Source organism: Tauraco erythrolophus, chromosome 2, assembly GCF_009769465.1.
Source record: "Tauraco erythrolophus isolate bTauEry1 chromosome 2, bTauEry1.pri, whole genome shotgun sequence".
NCBI classification, from domain to species: Eukaryota; Metazoa; Chordata; class Aves; order Musophagiformes; family Musophagidae; genus Tauraco; species Tauraco erythrolophus.
The window spans coordinates 108,385,997-108,406,144 of record NC_141466.1 but is presented as its reverse complement, the minus strand read 5'-3'; the positions used below and the strand labels follow the sequence as shown (position 1 = coordinate 108,406,144).

At 43.4% G+C, this 20,148-nt stretch overlaps 1 protein-coding gene across 1 annotated transcript in view; it reads right to left on the bottom strand.

Moving 5' to 3' along the window:
- Positions 1 to 19,523, bottom strand: part of SMYD2 (SET and MYND domain containing 2) — a 31,620-nt gene extending 12,097 nt beyond the window's left edge. Inside the window, exons 1-5 of the mRNA XM_086629394.1 lie at positions 19,342 to 19,523; positions 15,739 to 15,802; positions 6,686 to 6,796; positions 5,003 to 5,063; positions 2,671 to 2,795 (exon numbers count right to left, since the gene is read on the bottom strand). Coding sequence (XP_086485520.1) covers positions 2,671 to 2,795; positions 5,003 to 5,063; positions 6,686 to 6,796; positions 15,739 to 15,802; positions 19,342 to 19,523 — 543 coding nt within the window. The remainder of the gene's footprint in view (positions 1 to 2,670; positions 2,796 to 5,002; positions 5,064 to 6,685; positions 6,797 to 15,738; positions 15,803 to 19,341) is intronic.
- Between the last annotated feature and the right edge of the window lie 625 nt (positions 19,524 to 20,148).

Sequence of the window (20,148 nt, the reverse complement as noted above, 5' to 3'; positions counted from 1 at the left end):
CTAAAACAACTACTGTCATGTAGCCAAGTCCAGCTGAAGCTACAATGGGCACAGGAACAGTCAATCAAGTACAGTGTAAGTACTTGTTCTGGAAGGGCAAGAGTTGACAACAAACACTACCAACAATATGCCCCACAAGCTGGAATGCAGGTCGGATTAGATTTTAGAAAATACATAAATACTTCCCAAAGCCACTCCTTAGGTATGAACTGTTCAGGATGAGTTCACAATTAAGAAAAATGTCCTGTTTCTCTGATTCACTCACCAGTATCTTTGCTTGATTTTTATCCTGCTATTTTTAGCCAGGTAGCATCCAAAGGCTCCCTGTCTCCCAAGATGAGCATGCTACTGCACTAGCCAATGTATGAGCATACCTGAACCAAAACCAAAACGTAATTACAAAATACAAAAACAATAGAAGAGAAAGATTATATCAACGGCAAGTAAGAACATAAGGCTACAAAGGCTGACATGAAGAACAGCTTGATGGTTCTGAATCACAGGGAAATATTTAAAAATATGTAGTGAGTTATCATCAACTCCCCTCTACTAAGCCAGAGACAACCCCCTTCTTGAATGCATCACACCAGGAATGACACAAGAGGAAGAATTAGAGAGGATGAGATACCACTGGTTTCACCAGATGAATGCATGACTAAAAAAGGCAATGTGAAGGGAGTAAAGAGACAACAGCGAGAAAACTAGAGCTCAGACGTGTGGAAAAGAGAACGTGCGAAGGGAGAATCAAAATTATGCAAGGTCTTCAAGGACAGGATAAGACACTGGAACTTGAGACAAAAGAGAAACTGTTTGAAGAGTACGACAAGGTGAGACTGATCAGGAAGAGCACCAGTCTCAAGAGCTAATGTTCCACAGGGACAAGAGAGTAGAATGATACCAACAGCTGAGGAAGAGAGAAATGAAAGACAAGGATGGTTTGGACAAAAATCTTTGCTCTACTCAAAAGGACCAACTACACCTTAGCTGTGTTGAGTAAGAAACAACATCAGACGAAGCCCACAAAAAGAAGTGAGCAAGTAATCAGATGTATCCAAGTCCCAAACGACTGCCCTGAGCCACAGGGAGAAAGAATGCTGATGCAGAAGCAAAGCAGACAACATGAGGCCGCAAGAAGTGATGAAGCAAAATGAAGAAGCAGCAGCATATCCATACTATTGGTTTTAGGTCAAGTTAACTAATTATTAGGAAATGTGTTTGTACATATCAAGCACAGCCATGCCTCCCCTTCTAGAAAGATTTATGCTGGAGCTAAAACGTCAAAAGGTTGTGTCCTGTAAAACACTTCTGAGTAGCATCCAGATAGCTTTTGGAGATTTTAGTTGAAAAAACTGCAATCTCCACAGCAGCAGATAGCTGTCTGATGATCACAATGAGCTTAAGGTGACACCTAAAGGCAGCATTAGACATCTACAGAGAAGATCAGATGGAACATCAGATCCAGGAGCCGGCAGTTCACAGAAGTCAGTTAAAGTACCATGATCTGGTGGAGCTGGTCCAGGACAGGACATGAAGCAAAAGTCATTAGGGCCAAAATAATGTAATCTTTGGGGATTCTGGCTACATTCTAACAAAAATATTCAGAAATATCACAAGAAACTAGATGTATTGATATTTTTAAAATATTCCTCTGATGAACATAAACTGTAGTCTTCAAAACAGAAAAAAACTTTTCTTTGAAGGGTAATCTATAGTTAGGGACAACACAATGGCTGATGAGCAGATGCTAATCATGCTAAAGAATCACTCCCTTACAGAATAACAATAGCTGTATATTAAGGTAATAGTAACTGTGCCTCCTTGTTGGTAGATGCCCAGCTCTACCAACCAGAGTATTGCCATCTCAGCCTTCACCCCAGCAGTCAACATTTGCCCCATCTAAAAAAAATTACACCTTTCACTCAGACGTTTAAGTTTAAAACTAGCTTATTTTGAAGTACGGGAGGAAGAATAAGAAAATGGATCTCTCAGCGTGTGAAAAACAAGAAAATGGATCTCCACTGGTGTGCTATTCCATCCACTACAATACATTCAATTTAGATGCGTATGAAAAGCAGGTGAGAGAAAAAAAAAAGGGACGGATTTCAGAAGTTATCTAAGAAGACATCCTGCCTTTCCTTCATCTCTCCAGACAACCAAACTACCTGACTGCATTTAAAAGCCACACACCAGATAAAAGTTTCAGACTGCTCTTTCTACTTCTCTGAAGTTTACTCCCTGTGAAGGTCAAACACAACGATGACCTGACCAGCAAGGTTTTCCACAAGTTTGAAGCCTGAATGAACATTTTGTCTCTGCAGCATCTCAAACCAGCAGCCTTCCACGTTAAGTCCAACAACAGCTGCACTATGCTTGGCTCACAAGAACCCTAACTTTGACAGAGTCTTATACACGCTATTTTCCCTTTTCTTCAGTGTTTGAGAAGCACCTCAAAAAGTCTGCATACAAGAGTCTCTCCCCTTGCTACTGAAATGGGGCATGTCCAGCCACTTCTAGTCAAGGAAGCAGATCTTCTCCAACAAGCACACTCAGCTCTCCCTAAGATAAGCAAAGAGCTACTATTTCCATTGCCGTCAACATTTTTCCCCTTTCACAAACGCTGAACTCCTACAGCATCATCCACCTAAGCAGGCTGCGTTCTAGCCAACTTACTTGTGCAAAGAGAACTACAAGGGCAGCATTGTCAGGGTACTCCAAGTGCTTTGAGTAAAAGTGATGAAGAGCAGCAATGTCGTTCTGAATCATCTCTCTCTTTTCATTGTCTAGTTTGTCAAGGTCTGTGGACAAAGAATACATTCCATTTCAGTAACAGTAACACTCCTCTGTGAACTGCAGCTAGACTTAGATTAGGACAGGCCCAGACTTGAACAGAAATCCCTCAAGCAACAGCTACTTGGAAGTACTGCAAAAAGTGTCTATTCTCCCATAAATGTAATACTGCTTCTGCTAAAGCCACACGTGCACTACAAGAACATGCAGGATTAAAAAGCATTTTCTAACATCTGTACATTAGCAGGCAATGAGACACAAGTTTCCCTTTCCTGGGAGAAGGGTTACAGTGTTCAAAATGCATTTGTTAACCACACCAAACACACCAGCCAGTCCTGGCCCTGTAGAAGCCTGTCCACTGCTGCTGTTAGACAGCAGCTATCCTCAGCTATCTAACATGACTTTATGAGCTACCTGAGAATGCCCATGTCTCCATGGGCTGGAGGGTGACCATCAACAGAGATGTGTTTAAGCTGCAGAAGATAATAGGAGACAGTAGGAACATCAGTGGAAATGTCTTGGCACACTTGCCAAGTGTATTCCCTTCGGGGTTTGTTCAGAGATTTACCCTCAGGCCCACGACAGGTTCTAGTCAAAGCTGTGGCTACTGAACCTTTTTTCTGCCTGGTTCATGCAGAGTAAGCTAAGTGCTCGACCACATAGTCCTGATCCCTTCTCTCTCAAGAGCAGAATGTTGGAAAGTTTTTTTTCCTAGTCCTCTTTCTCACAGTGGCAGCGACACCAGCTCAATCCTGCTCTAAAGAGCATCAGTTTCCCCTCTCCAACTCAAAAAAACAGTGGAGAGAAAAACATGCAGGAAGAGAAAAGGCTGCAAAACAGTGGAAGAAGAGGGAAACTATTTCTAAGAGCAGACGTGAATGATAGAGTCACAAAAACACTGAAGGAAAATGAAATGGGACAATTTGATGAGAATTAGGACAAATCAGAAATAAGAAATTTTGAGCTTCCAACTGACAGCCAGGTGCCTTTTCCTCTCCTGTGCAGGGTGCTGCAAAGAGTAAGGCAGCTGCTGAACATGGCAAAAGTGTGCTAAGTGATGAGGAGAGTCAACAAGGCAAAAGGAACAAGGGGTTCTTACCAACAAAACCAAAACGAAAACAAGGACTCCTAGAGGACAAAGGGAACATTGCAACAGAAAAACATTCCAGTCTTTTAGCTCCCAAATTAATAAATTATTGAAGACAAGTTGCAATGTAGAAAAATTTACAGAAATTACTTCAGCACTTACCCATCCTCCTCAACCTCAATCCTACTAGCCTACCTGTAAAAATTTTCCTTGCCTTAGGCAAAGACAAATGTTGGCATTTTTCCCCCGTATTTCCCCAGTTGTCCCAACAGCTGTGACAGAAGCTTTTGTCCAGCAAGCAAATAAGACTGTAATCTTGCTGTGCTTGGTTACTCTGCTACCTCAAGTCCTAGCAATGACTGCATTTATTCAGTATCTTGTAAAGGGTTTTGGAAACCATCAGAGCGAGAAATGTGAATATACAAACCTAACGTCTCCTTGTACATTGCCCCCCAGCACCAAGAAAGAGAATCGACAGACTAGTGAAAACTATGCCAGAATGGTTACTAGTCCCTTAGCTGCTCCATTTCTAACTTTGCCTCACTGAACGTAAACAGTAGCCTTCTAGTTAAAAGCAAGCCATTGCCTCATCTCCTTCCTTGGATTATTTTAGAGCATTTAGGACATGGAATTTCAACACAATCATATATAACATGTCAGATTTGACTGGCAGTGACAGACACTGAAGCACAGTCCAGAGGGTTCTGCAATTAGCCCCTTAGTCACTGTCACCATCAAGCAACTGTGCTGTCTCTGATTTTATGCCTCCTGGTAACAAATACCAGCTATTTTAATTTTACAACATTACAATTCTCAAAAGACACCAGAGTACCAGAAAAGCCATGAGATGGATGTATGCAACATAATTAATTCTGTCTAGGTTTTCACCCTTGTTTCACAGCCCCCATAAGCAACCAAGGGGAAAAAAAAAAAAAAAAGAAAAAAAAAAAGAAAGAAATAAGAGCACTGCACTTTAAAAAAAACGAGGAACCACAATTCTCTTTGTTTACTCCCTTCCTCCAACAGAAGGGATGCTCTGAAAGGTTTTGATGGAGGGGGGCCAGGGGGTAAAGCAAATCATGAATACAGATAACTGCCTCTGTTTACCTGCAAGCCTTTTTTACTTACGTGATTCAAACTCTTTAACAGCAAGCAGCTTCTCCGACTGTGTTCTTTCAGGATGAGTTTTCTAGCAATACAGGAAAAAAAAACCACAAGAAAATATTTTAATGTTTTAAGTAGGCAGTTTTGTCTACACATTTGTAAGCTGGGAACTCCTACTTGTAAAACAAACCCAAATCCACATTATATGGAATTTACAGACATTGATGAACAGCAATGAGTTAATTTGATTACCTTTAGTAAAGCCATAGAAATATTCTCTCTGCAACAAATTAGGCAGCCAAAGATTAACTCCCATCAAATTTATATACATAAACTGAACAGTATTTTAAATATGTCATTTGCTTTGTTCTAGACACCCAGAAAGCTTCTAACAATAGCAAGCAGGCAGGAGACAGGCTTCGCTTTGAGGAAAGTGAATAAACTGACTGTTGACAGAGTTCAAAAGCAATGCTCCATTGCTGGCCTAAGGCCACTTCTTTGTAATCTTGGCCATTAAATATGGCTTTGCAGGTGGCCCAGCAGCTGAGGTTCAGGGACTATGGTTTGCATATTTAGCTTTTATATGACATGTAGGGTTCTCCCCCCTCCCTGTAAGCGATAAAAGCACAAATTTATTCCAATGACTTTTTGCCATTAAACATTCGATTTTGTTTGTGGATCACCACTAAACCACACTTTAATTAAGTCACACACACACATTCACACACACAGAGCAAGTCTGCAGCTACCTTCCCAGCAGGCCACCAAAATCCTCACTATATACAGTATCCAGGTTGCCCTTGTCACATAAGCAGACCTCAATCACACAAATATGCTTCAAAGAGGATTTGTTTTTGCAGAGAGAGTTTAGAGCTCTACAAAGATATACAGCATGATAACCTTGAAACTCATGAATCCTGCCCCTGCCTGTAAGCACTTGTGTTACCCTCAGTATCTGCATAGTTAGGGAACACTGAAACAGAGGTTGACATTGCAATCTTATTTCCTTACTAATAACACACTCTTTCTCCAAAGACCAAGGGCCTGAGAGTTCTCTCTCAATCTCTGTTTTTGACCAGTTGCCTCCAGTAATCATAAACATTTACATCTGAATACCTCAGAGCTGTTCTTGACTCAGAAACGTACTGGGAGTTATATACTACACAATGCTACACAGCTACAGCTGAAAAATAGTACAACAGGCAACTGCTGCTTAAAGACATCAGTGCCTGCAGACAGAAAACCCTAGGAGCATTCCTCAGAATTCAATCACATATACCAAGTCTCATTCTTCTTTCTCTTCACCAAGATGGCCTTGCTGCTAGCCCACACATGTAACCAAGAGCTCCACTCTACCAGAATGGAGGCTGAAACATCATGCACATGGTGTTACAATCAGTAAACTTTTCCAGACTCTGTTCAACAGTACCTTGGCCGTAAGTCACAGCTACACAGCTTAAAACCTCACTAGCTTTTTGCAGTCTTACCCCAAAAGTCTCCAGCTGGTCTATGGTGGCCCTAACACTGCCGCAGCGGTCTGATGGTCAGCTCGTTCAGCTGCTCATGCTCCATATACATCCGTCCATACACAGGAAGCTACTATATACGTGCTTTGCAGGAACAGCTACTGTCGGTCAATTTTCATTTTCCTGCTTTCCCTGGCACCCAGAGTAGGAACATACCTCTCAAGTCTAGCCTCCTGCTCACCTGTTTGGCAAGGATCCTCGCTGTCAGCCTCACGGTCTCTGAGGGATTCCAGTTCTGCCCAAAAGCGCACATGGCGGAACACTCTAGCTTGTGCATTGGCCAGTCTTCCTTCTGAAAATGTAGAAAAATATTGAAAAAAAAATAAGCCATGAAGATAAAGTCATGAAAAAGAGGATGCAGCAAGTCCTGCCAAATCCTAGAGGTCAAGTGAAATGTGTTTCCTTTAAAAAAATAAGATGACGCTCACTAAATCTGAACAAAAGCTTGAGTCACATTTAAGGGGTACAGCTATCCTGCTTTTTTCAAACAAATTCACAAGGGATGAGTTAAGGTCAGAACATCTTCATTTATTCAACGGAAAAAAAAAGAATTAAATGACAAAGAAGTAAACAGACAACATGATTTATAAATCACCAGTTCTTATTGTTCAGATCAAGCACGTGAGGACAGAGTAGGTCTGAGCTTGATGGCTTTATTGGGTTCATTTCCATTTAATACCTTGGCCCCTCATTATGTGACGACCCTGGTGTAATCAGGAGTAATGTGTCTGAAGTCAATGGATTCACAATCACTGTAAGAATCGGTATATGTAAGGTCAAAAGCAGACCTATTGAATAGAATTATCAGATTTTTTTCCTTAAATGTTGTAGAATAAGAGTACAGCTAGGCAATGAAAACACACTAACAAAGACAAACACATTTCAGTTAAGAATGTACAGCATATTCCTAGCTCAACATACAATAACACTTGAAGCAATGGCACAAGTCACTGGCTTTTGGCACTCTACAGATTTCCTCCAAAGCAACAGAGTCTTTCAAAGATGAGCACAGAATCACAGATTAACACTCTGCACTGGCACACAGAGCCTGGCATGGGCTGTCCCCAGACTGTTTCTAATTTAATCTTATTTATTTATTCAAATATGGAAATATTCTTATTTCTATATTTAAACAATGCACAGCTATTTATTTCTGTATCTCATCCCGGACACGCATTGGTAACACTGTGTTACAACAGACCTATAGTGTTCTGACTGTACAGGAAGCATCAAGTTTTGTTCTCAGATCAGATTTAAACTGGTGGGAAATAGTAGCAGAGGAAATAAATCACAACAAATCCCACAAATTTATAATTGATTGGAAGCGAAAACTTGAAAAACTTTTTGTAGCCTCCAGAAAGTTATTAATTCCCCTTACTGTGATTCACTCAGTATCACAGACTCTGTTAGCCCACTAAAAAAAATAAAAACATAGCCCATCACAGTGACTGAGTGGCAGGAACAGAAGAAATACAGTTTCCCTCAGCTGCCTGACCACTGATGGCAAGAGCTATTTGAGACACTCTAGCCTATCTAAAACATCTACGTAGCATCAGCAGCTATGATACAGGTCTACAAGGAGATGCATTCCTTGTGGGAGCTACAGCTGGAGGCCACATAGGATAACTCAAGGCACCTCAAACAGTCAGCTGAATCAGGACCCATAGGGTCTCCTGCCTTAGCTGGTCCACTTATTTACAGGTTTTGCAGATCAAAACAAAAGCTGAGACCACTCATTTCAGGGTTAGTACACCACAGATTTTTCCATTGAAAATGGCCATTTTAATTGGCCTGGGCATGGCCAGCATCAGGAATTTAGTTTATTAGGAAAAGAAAGGTGAACACCCACCCCAGCCTCATGTAGGCTTTGAAGCAGTGCAACTCTGCAGAAGTATTCAACCTCTCACAATGTCAGCTTCATTGTCCTTGATATCTCAGTACGGTACTTCCAAAAAAACTTACGTACAGACTGCTTGAAATAAGCAAACATTCTAAGACGACGCAGCAATACAGACCAGGAGAACCAAAATAGTATATTACACCGTAATCATGTCATGTGAAATTACACTCTCAACTCTCCTACAGCTGCCACACTACAAAATGCGTCTCAGAGGCCTGTTTCCTATGTATGCCCAAGAGCTTTTTCTGGAAAATTTCCCATAGCTTTGCTTAGAAATTCACAGGCTAAAGGCTAAGAGAGACAGAGGGAGACCTCATCTCTCACCCCTTCTTGTACACCCATAACACCCACCAGCTTCAGTGGGATTGCTGGGTGCACAAGAAGCGAAGGCACAGAACCCAAAGTTTTCAAGGACCCGCATCCATACACACCAGTTAAACAAACAAGAGAGAGACCACCTGATAAAGCAAAAAATCAAAATGGAAAAATCAGGCGCCTGTCTCAAAGCAGTGCTTTTAAAAACCCGTTTGTTCCCTTTATGTTTTACCCATTGTTAATTAAAATCTTTCCCCAGGCAGAATCACACTGAGTTATATGAACTAGTAGGGAGGTTAAAGGGATAAGATATGGCTGAATTGTGCAAAATGAGATAAAAGCCTGAAACACCACAAGAAGAGAGTACTGACGACTGAGTAATACCTGCGATGGAAACACTGTGACAGCCGCCTTCCCTGCGATCACAGCAGGACTGTATTTTGCATTCTTTTCCACGTTTTTCTCTAAGTAGTTTGAATTATAACAGGTAGCATTATTCTAGTTGAATCTCCAATACTATATTAATGATATTTTCGCACTATTTTCATTACATCTGCAATATTTTCCCTTCATTTAGGAATGAATGACAACATTTTTGGAAGGGAAGTTCTTTAAAACTTATGCTTTTCACATCAAAGCATGGAAACAATCTTCTCCACCAAGTTCTTCAAAATGATTCCATCGTCCAGGACTACTGGATTAACTCCCAGAACACTGACATATAGTTTTGGCATAAAAAAAGAAAACAACAAAACATAATACTCGAAAAAATAAGACTCAAGTCCAAACAAACATCTCGCACCTCCCTCCTCACATGGACTTTTTCAATAAGATGCAAAATTTCTGTTGTATTTCACTGGATCAAAAAGAAACACACACAAATACCAGGCAGACATGCCGGACAGGCCAGTGTAAGGGGTAAGCCCACTTCTTCACATGCTTAAGGCCTGATTATGCTTAAATGGTATCCAATGCTTTAATCGAATGGCGGATGTCATTGCCAAACCCCTGTCCATTATCTTTGGGCAGTCTTGGCTCACTGGGGAAGTTCCGCTGGACTGGAGGCTGGCGGATGTTACCCCCATTTACAAAAAAGGGCGGAAGGAGGATCCGGGGAACTACAGGCCTGTCAGTCTGACCTCGGTGACGGGCAAAGTCATGGAACAGGTTATCTTGAGTGCTATTAATGAGCACATACAGGTTAACCGGGTGATCAGGCCCAGTCAACATGGGTTTATGAAAGGCAGGTCTTGCCAATCAAACCTGATCACCTTCTATGACAGGGTGACCCGCCTGGTTGACGAGGGAAGGGCTGTGGATGTAGTTTTCCTGGACCTCAGTAAAGCCTTTGATACAGTTTCTCATAGTGTTCTGGTGGAGAAACTGGTAACTGCTGGCCTGGATAGGCACACCCTCCTTTGGGTTAAAAACTGGCTGGATGGCCGGGCCCAAAGAGTGGTGGTAAATGGGGCTAAATCCGGCTGGAGGCCGGTCACCAGTGGGGTTCCCCAGGGCTCAGTGCTGGGTCCAGTTCTGTTTAACATCTTTATCAATGACCTGGATGAGGGGATTGAATGTACCCTCAGTAAATTTGCGGACGACACCAAGCTGGGAGGCTGTGTTGATCTGCTCGAGGGTAGGGAGGCCCTTCAGAGGGATTTGAACAGACTGAATCGTTGGGCTGAGGCCAATGGCATGAGCTTTAATATGGCCAAGTGCAGAGTCCTTCACTTGGGGTATAAAAACCCCAAGCATCGCTATAGGCTCGGGGAGGAGTGGCTGGAGAGCTGCCTGGCGGAGAAGGACCTGGGGGTCTTGGTTGACTACCGGCTTGATATGAGCCAGCAGTGTGCCCAGGTGGCCAAGAAGGCCAATGGGATACTGGCGTGTATCAAGAATAGTGTGACCAGCAGGAGCAGGGAAGTGATCCTGCCACTGTACTCGGCACTGGTGAGGCCGCACCTGGAATATTGTGTCCAGTTTTGGGCCCCTCGCTTTAAGAGAGATATTGAGCTCCTGGAGCGAGTCCAAAGAAGGGCAACTAAACTGGTCAAGGGGCTGGAAAATAAAACTTATGAGGAGCGGCTGAGGGAGTTGGGGCTGTTTAGCCTGGAGAAGAGGAGGCTGAGGGGAGACCTGATTACGGCCTATAAATACTTGAGAAAAGATGGTGGGGAGGTGGGGGAAGGGCTCTTTACATTAGTGATGGGTGATAGAACAAGAGGAAATGGGCATAAGCTTAGTCAGGGGAGATTCAGGTTGGATGTTAGGAAGTATTTCTTCTCTGAAAGGGTTGTCAGCCACTGGAATAAGCTGCCCAGGGAGGTGGTTGAGTCCCCATCCCTGGATGTGTTTAAGAATAGGGTGGATGAGCTACTTGAGGATATGGTTTAATGGGGATTAGGGATGGTTGGACTCGATGATCTCTAAGGTCTTTTCCAACCTAGAAATCTATGAATCTATGAATTTTAGTGAGGCAACTTCTGATGTCCAGTATTATCCGGTAAAGTTCTCCCACACCTTCACTGCTTGGTGAAGGACTGTAAGAATGTCACATGTCTTCACAGCCATCCATCCTTCCCTACTATCGTTTTCCGAACACTGAGCCTTAGAGGGTATTTGACTTCCACAGGTTAATGTTCAAAAGGTTCACAGGAGATATTTATCAAAGAAAATTACACGGAGAAAGTTTTGGGATAGGGAGACAGACACTTCCCCAAGGCAATCTTAAGCAGGGTCTTGCAGTGCCAGATTCCTCTTGTGCAGAATCATTACAGCAAGAATTTCGTAAAATATGAATTTTTCTACAGCTCACGAAAGAGAAGTGGGCGATTTCTATAAGGTCCCATTTAAAACACATCTGTTTGATACTAATTCCACGTCTACAAGTACATTTTGAGGCTTACTAGCTGGTTAAAAAGTCTCCCTTACTCCAGAAATACTAACTACAACACTCTAACATGACATGTTAAGTAAAATCCGTAAATATTTTGTTCAAAATATATTTCAAATATGGAAAGTCATGACAAAAACATCTCTTTTTGCACTTTGGCTAGCTGATCTCCACTCTGTCTGGGATAAATAATAGCTATGTGTAATAACAGAAAGAGGAGCTCCAGTAGCTGGTTCAAGTTCACCAGTTCCACAATTGCAACCACGTAACCCTCTTAAAACATTTCTCTTCAGAGTGTTTCAGCAGCTAATTTCTGAGGAGAAAAAATGAGCACAGGTCTCCTGCTGTTTCGCTAAAATTATTATAATTTAAGAAGTCAAGACCCGAACAGCTGCAGATGGGGTCTGAAGGCCACTACTATAATAACAGGCCTGCGCTTCGAGGAGGCAATAGTGGAGAGCAGAATAGTATGAATCAGCTGGAAATCACAAACCCTTTTAAAAGGAGAACTGGATTAGGAGCTGGGAAAGGCAAGATGCAACAAACCCAGGCTACATCCTCAGCTGCATCCAACCAACCCACAAAACATTCAAGGCAGCGAATACAACTTCCACGCTCAGGTGCCCCACATCTGAGACAGAATCTATGCCTACGCAAACATCCAGCTTAACACAGGTCAGATTTAAGGTTATCTATCTTAAAAGCAAAATAATAGACTAAAACAGGCAAAGAACATGTTAGCACTAAGGAAACTGCCAGGCACAGAGTGTCTGTGTATGTGTGCGTATAGAGAGAGGCCAAAGCAAATCAGCCACTATACCACTGCAAGACTTTTGTCTTCGCCTGTGTTCACTACGGTGTGACACCACCTTTCCCAGCAACCAGGGCAAGGGAATTATGCTGCAACGCAGGACTTGCTCAATGCATCAAACACCTGGCCATATGGCAAGAGGTGCACTATTTGACCACTTATGTGATCTCCAGCAAGTCAACGTATCTTTGTGTACCTACACCCTGTTTGCAAAACCACAAATGTCTCAAAGGTTGCTCTGAGGCTTCACTCGTTAAACGCTTGGAAAGTATTTTAAGAACCTCAAAACAAGGATACTATATGGCTCAACAGAGCAAGAAATACATTCGGTGTCACTAACTTTACTTTCAACAACCACATTAGTTGTGAAAGAGGAAAAAAAATCTTATTCGACAGAAATGTACTAGAGAGAGAAAGATGTCCGCAGTTATAAAATCCATAATTCTGAAAAAGACATTAAAAAATTGTTTCCTGCCGCACACTTTTGCACTTTTCTCTGTGTTCTTCTTCTGATCCATCTCTCCCCACCACTAGAAAGGATTTCTATTAATTGTGGTATAGCCCACAATTCTTACTTCTTCAAGTAAGAAAAGAGTAAGCTCAAAAGAAACTAGTTTTCTATCCCAGGCAATATACTCCATGTGATAAGCAGTTGTTAAACTGAATTATATTGAGTTTTATTAGAGTAACAAGGTACTAACCAACGCATGAAATCATACCACATCCCTGTTTGGATACATGCAACTTTTAGCTGAACTGAGCAAAGAAAACAGATTTACAGAGAAAATGAAAATGAACTTAAAAAAAAAATAAAAAAATTAACACCACCACAACAACTCTCAAGTACAGCCCTGCCTTTTTATCAGCGTTGCATGAAGAAGTCTCACATCCATGGAGGCAAAAGGGACACGCTTACCACTGTATCCCAGTGTTCTAAGTTCAGTATCAAGGCACAGATGTCCTTTTTGGCTTTGACAAAGAATTGCTGAACTGCTGAAAAGTGCCTTTGAAAAAGGGATGAAGATGCAGTGCAGATTGTCTGTGCTGTATGTATAGTCAGTGGTGGTTTCTAGAGAATATTATGTTTGAAGGTAACTTTGAAACAATGTCAAAGAATTCAATCTCAGCAACATTCATAAATTTCATCATACTGACTCAGAAGGGCCCAAACCATGGCAGATAATGTTATATCGACTAGGAAGTCAAAAGCTATATGCATTATCACCAGTAAGAGTGAAGTGCTAGTACCTGTGCTTGTCATACTATAGTCTAGACATCGCAGCATCCAAAAAACACCTTTATATCTAAAGCATCATACTATACACCAACAGATAGAAAAGATTTTAATTAATTGACTTATCAAATGGACAAGTTTTTGCTAAGCATCATCTCCTGCAGTTTTAAGAATACGCGGTTTGAACAGTTCAGTTTTTTATTCTTGGAAGATGTCCCTCTAGAGAAAGAGCATTTTGATCACAAAAATATATTTAAAAAAAAAAAAACAAACAACCAAATTTAGAAAGCAATACACATACAAGACCTTACCCAGGGGAAAGAGAGGAGAAAAAAAAACTCTCATTCTTAAATACAAAAGTATAAACTTTGTCAAGGATGGAAGTCAGGACACTGAGGGAGGGACAGAAGAAAGGGCCTGGAGGTAAAAGCAAAGGACTGTGAATTAGCAGAAGTAAGTCCTACTAATTCCATAATTCTACCATGATATCTACTTGCTATTTTGTCTGGCACAAATCACTGAGCTTTCCTATTTCAGTACATCTTGCTTACCTGCTTCATAAACCATGGTGAACTTTATATGGTAAGAGAAGAAACTCACAATCTCAGATAAAAAGTGCTGAACAGCCAATAAATTACTTTGTTCAAGTACTTCCTTCCCTCACCTAATTAAGAGCTTCCTAAGAAATAATGTCATATGGAAGAATTTCTTACAAACATGCATTTCTCATGAATGAATCATGGTTTTTCTCCACCCTGTCTTTAGAACTCATCCAGATTTCTCTCAAGGGCCTTAAGGACGTTCATACAATAAGCGCTCCCTTTCTTTCCAGCAACTGTCGCTGTGTCTTTCGATATTCTGTGAACTATCGCAAATTTTGTAAAAAACTTATTTCTTCTAAGCATTCTGATTCCTCCTGGTGCTTCAAAACCAAAAGGCCATTTGATTTACCCACAATTCACTAAAACACTGTGGGAAAGAAAGCAGGAACCTGGGGAGGCAACAGAAGGAAAACTAGGGTGAGGCCAGACTCATTTTGCACCTTGCGGAACGGGAGAGTAAGATACATCCTTGAAATAAAAGTGGTGGCCATCTCCAAAGTGTTTGGGAACTGAACAGCACAAACCACAGTATTCCAGTCCAGATAATGACAACGGAGAATACTTTGCATGCAACCCACGTGCTCAACAGCATGCTACCATGTATGAGAAGGTTTGAATTATTTATAGCTAACACATAGTTGTGTGCTAGACCTTTGGTGACTTACATCCTTCACGAGCACTGTTCTGTACCCTGTGCCCAGCACCACAGATCCTGCAGAGCTCACATTCTTTAGCGAGCAATCTAGCTGAGGTTTTCACACGTGAACCGGATGATCCTTCCATATCGAGACAGTCCACAAAAGATACCTACCAGATCTGGCAAAAGTTATTTTTTTGAAAGGTGCTTATTTCGGTCTGAAGTAAAAATGGAATTAAAACTGCATGCAAATGTTTTGGATGTCTTTATATTGCTACTCGACGTCAGTGCACACTTATATTCTATTTTCAGGGGCTTTTAAAAACCAAAGTATACGAAGAATAAAAGTTGCCAGGAGGAGTGAGTTAGGGAGAGGCTTACGGTTACAACTACTGCCAGCTGTGGCCACCCAAAATATTTGCAAAGATTCTAAAAAACCCAACAAAACCCCATTAAGATAGCTATTTAGTGATTTGATTTTTCCATTAGACACAGACTCTCTGACCAGTTTAGCAAGCTAATGTTACAATTATCTGGTTTGTGCTTAAAGAAAGAAGTAATACAGACATAATTAGTGGGCTGACAGGCAGCTCTAATCAAAGTCTCAGTGGTACCAAGCCCTGAAGCTAGTGATCTTGAAAGACTCACACAGACCATGTCCAAATCCTGTAATTGTCCAATGCACAACTCCATGGTCAGCATCTGTGGGATGCTGAAACTGACTGGGCTACCATTAACCAAAGCTACAATTAGAGACTATCAATGCCACACAAACGAAAAATGGAGTTCAGCAACCCCCACCCCATTTCCCCTGCACATCCTCACGAATTGCATTACTGTACCTGACATTCCACATTGCAGTAAAAGGCCTGCTTACATCTTCCACACTTGGACAATCCTTCTTTCCTTAAAAAGAAAACAGAAGTTATTCTATCCTGTAAATGTGAATGAAATACAAATGTATCCTCCTACTAGGAGCTAATCTAGTAACACTGTAGCCATCTGAGGAGAGTTTTGCGCAATATTTTGCATTTCACAACAAAAACTGTCCTTTCTTCAGGACACTGCAACTACAGCTTCAAGCTCATCTTCCAATAACAGACACTTTTTATTTCTTTAGAGTTTCAAAAGAAGTTTTTCCTAACAACCGTTATTATGCAAAAGCACTCTGCCATCCTGATAAATTGCTGGGTTTGGAAACATGTTACTCTACACTGTTTGACAGACAATGTCATTTTTTGCCATTATATGCTGCATACTGGCAGCTAACTTTTCCTTGTTTTCCCAGCTTCCCAATTGCTCTGTATCCTTGCTCACCAATATTAACCTTTTGCTTCTGCTCTGCCAATTCCCTTGCTTCTCTGTCTGGTCACAGAAAGCATGACCATTGTTTGGCGAGTAACCACCTCCCGACACGAAGAAAAGATGTTGCATTATTAAATACACTGTTTGATCTCCTGTCACCACACACAGCCTCTTACTGTCCTGCTGTCTAACATCTGCTCGGATATCTGTGTATTCAAAGGTCACCTAAGGCTCATGCTCTCCATTTTTGTATTTGCATATACCCCAACACAGGGAACTGCCAAAAGGAAGGTCCTTTTCTGCTTCAAGGTGCACGTGTTGTAGCAGATCCCATCAGAAATAGAGCACGTGCTTCCTAACACGTGACGTTTTGGCATGACAGCAAGAGGGATCTCTCAGTAGTACTGAATACTTTAAAATGTACTTTATAAAGTCCAGAGGAGGGCCATGAAGATGATCCGAGGGCTGGAGCACCTCTCCTATGAAGACAGACTGAGAGAGTTGGGGTTTTTCAGCCCGGAGAAGAGAAGGCTCCGGGGACATCTTATAGCAACCTTCCAGTACTTAAAGGGGGCCTACAGGAAAGCTGGAGAGGGACTTTTTACAAGGGCATGTAGTGATAGGGCAAGGGGCAATGGCTTTAAACTGAAAGAGGGCAGATTTTGATTAGATCTAAGGAAGACATTCTTCCCTCTCAGGGTGGTGAGGCACTGGAACAGGTTGCCCAGAGCAGTTGTGGATGTCTCATCCCTGCAAGTGTTCAAGGCCAGGTTGGATGAGGCTTTGAGCAACCTGGTCTAGTGGAAGGTTTCCCTAGCCATGGCAGGGGGGTTGGAACTAGATGATCTTTAAGGTCCCTTCCAACCCAAACCATTCTACGATTCTATGTCTACACACCCTCCCCAGTATGAGTGGCACAATAATTGTCTTCAACTGAGGTAAATTTTATAAGGTGCTCTCTGGAGTAAAGCAAGGGTGAGCATCCTCATACGATATGATAGCGTACAACATTTCAGAAGTCCCTGGCACTTGGGAGTCCATAAAGCACAGCGAGTCTTGATGTCTTCTGACTTGTCTTGCAAAGTAGAAGGTGCGATGCAAGCAAGTCAGGCTAACATCAAGACTCTGCTTGCTGGCAGTATGTACCTTGAGCACAGCTGCGTATTTAAAGTAACAAATACTGTCAGATGCAAAAACGTTACTGTAGTCTCATTCTGACCATTTCACTAGAACAGTTTTATGACTGCTCGGCGAAGTTTCTCTTACCAAGACTACGGCCGAGCCCACAACCTTTCTCCTAACGCTCTTTGCAAATTCAACAAGCACAGTTCAGAATCAGGCTCTTTCGTCCAATACATGGTAGTTCAGCGCTAATGCAACGGGGCAGAGACACAAAACACATTTCTAAGCACTGGCAGACCAAGTTACATCACTGAGATATCTTTCCTCTTAGCGGAACCTCATCACTCCAATGTGAAATAGGTTTCAAACTACCTCACTGTAACTGCTGTGGTACTCCACTTGGTATATACCTTGATTACTGTGCTCCTCCAGAGTAATCTTGGATAACTATTATCACTACAATATTACTTCACATCAGTGGAGAACAGAATGTGTTCCTTGGTCCTTTTACAGAGGGAAATCTTATGATGTATCTTTATCACATATCTTTTTATGTGATAAAAAAACCCAGCCATGGCACAAGAGAATTTGTGGATAGTCACAAGAGGAAAAACAAAAACCAAACTTAGGGGTTACGAAAAGTCACAGGTGTGAAGAAGGAGAGGAAAATCACCTCAGTTCTACAATTCTTCAAATTAATGGGACTCGCTTCACTGACTTCAGTAGGAACTATATTAGGTGCTCATACACAGAGAAGGTGAATAGAGTGAATATGTAGATAATGTAATGAGGAAAGAAAAAGGACAAGGTCAAGACAAAAGAAAAGAAAATGAAAAGCGTAAGTGAGCTAAGATGACAGGACAAGAGATGAAAAGGCCTACTAGAGTGTAATAATTATATTCTTCAGTCTGTCTCTCAGTTTACCTATGCAGGCAACACCTATTGATAAAAAGAGCAAAAGTACAACAGTTGTTTTCATTTACTAAGGCAAGCACTAACGCTTGCTCCGCATTATAACCAGGTAAGCACTGTAACTCTTCGGTAAGCTGCCAGAAAAATGCTATGCCTTCTAAAAACGTGGTATGACATGGCAGTGTCACGTCCACAGCTAATTCTATCAACAACCTTAAACTACTTTTTTTTTTTTTTTTGCTTCAGCAGCTGACAGGGAGAGTCACATATTACAGCAACGACTGGAATGACCAGAGCAGGTTCAAACCACCTGAACACATATAAAACTGAGCCCCCAGCAAACTCGAGCACCCCGCAGCCTCTAAGCGCCGGGACCCGGGTTTAAACGCCCCCAACCCCGCAGTAACAAACCTCTCCCGCAGCCTGCGCTCTGCCTTAGTCATCCGCCGAAAGACTGAGGTTTCTGACAGAGAAACATATATCTGTTTTTGGCATTTTGGTATTTTGGTACAGGTATTTCTGTACATTTCATTACAGATATATGTTTTCACATATATTCCATTCACACCGAATGGAATACAAAGCATGAAGCAGGCAATCGCAGACACTTTCTCCCTTGCCGAAACTTCATTAAAATCAGTGAACTGCTACAAGACTAGATAGACTAGAACAAGCTTCCCGTGACAGCGAGGTCACGCACATGCCTACCTAACTGCAAAAGCACACGAAGAGCGAAACTTTTTAAGCAAGGAAAACCGGTTTTGACCGAAAAGTTTCGTCGCGGCGCTGTCGCCAGAGAAGGAGGAACCGAGGAGGAAAGTTTTCCAAAGGACACCCCTGAGCCCCCCCGATTAACCCCCCCCTGCGGGTGCCGCGATCAGCACTCGCGGGGCCGAGGAGAGGCCTCGCTGGCGGAGCAGCGCCCGGCGCGCCGCTCCCTGACACGGCCACGGCCACGGCCGGGGGACGCGGGCGGGCCGACCCGCCGCCGGCTTGGGGCGGGCCGCCGCCGGCCGAGCCGCGCGAAGCCGCCCCCGGGCCAGCCCCGCCGCCGCCCGCCGGGCCGCCACCGCCTCCGGGCCCGCCCCGGGCCTCGCCGGCCTCACCTGGCGAAGCAGCCGTCGCAGTGGCTGCCGCGCTCGCTGACGGTCAGCACGGCGGTGTAGGCCGGGCAGCTGAAGAGCAGCTCCCCCACGGCGTAGCGCCGGCGCGCCCGCAGCCCCCGGCCCTTGCCGGCGCTGGCGAACCTCTCCAGGCCGTCCGGCTGCGGCGCCGCCTCCGAGCGCATCCCGCCGCGGTGAAAGGAAGGAGCACCGGGGAAGGCCTCCGCCGCGCTCCCCTCCCGGCCCGCGGATCGTGGCAGCGGGCGCCCGGGGAGGCCGCGGGCCGCCGGGTCCTAGCGCGCTGCGGGACGCCGCTGCCGCCTGCCCCTGCCCGCCGAGCGGCGCGGGGAGCGCCTCCTCCGGGCGGCGGGGGATTCGCCGGCGGTGGCCGGGAAGGGCGGCCGGCCGGCCGGCGGCTGCGCACCCGGGATGTCATCTTCCCGCTGCGAGCGCTGCTCCGCCGGCCCTCCAAAAAAAGTTTTGGCGACTAAACTGGTGAAAGGGCTTGAAAATAAAACTTATGAGGAGCGGCTAAGGGAATTGGAGCTGTTTAGCCTGGAGAAGAGGAGGCTGAGGGGAGACCTGATTACGGCCTACAAATACTTGAGAAGGGATGGTGGGGAGGTGGGGGAAGGGCTCTTTACACATTAGTGATGGGTGATAGGACAAGAGGAAATAGGTATAAGCTTAGGCAGGGGAGATTCAGCTTGGATGTTAGAAAGAATTTCTTCTCTGAAAGGGTTGTCAGCCACTGGAATAGGCTGCCCAGGGAGGTGGCTGAGTCCCCATCCCTGGATGTGTTTAAGAAAA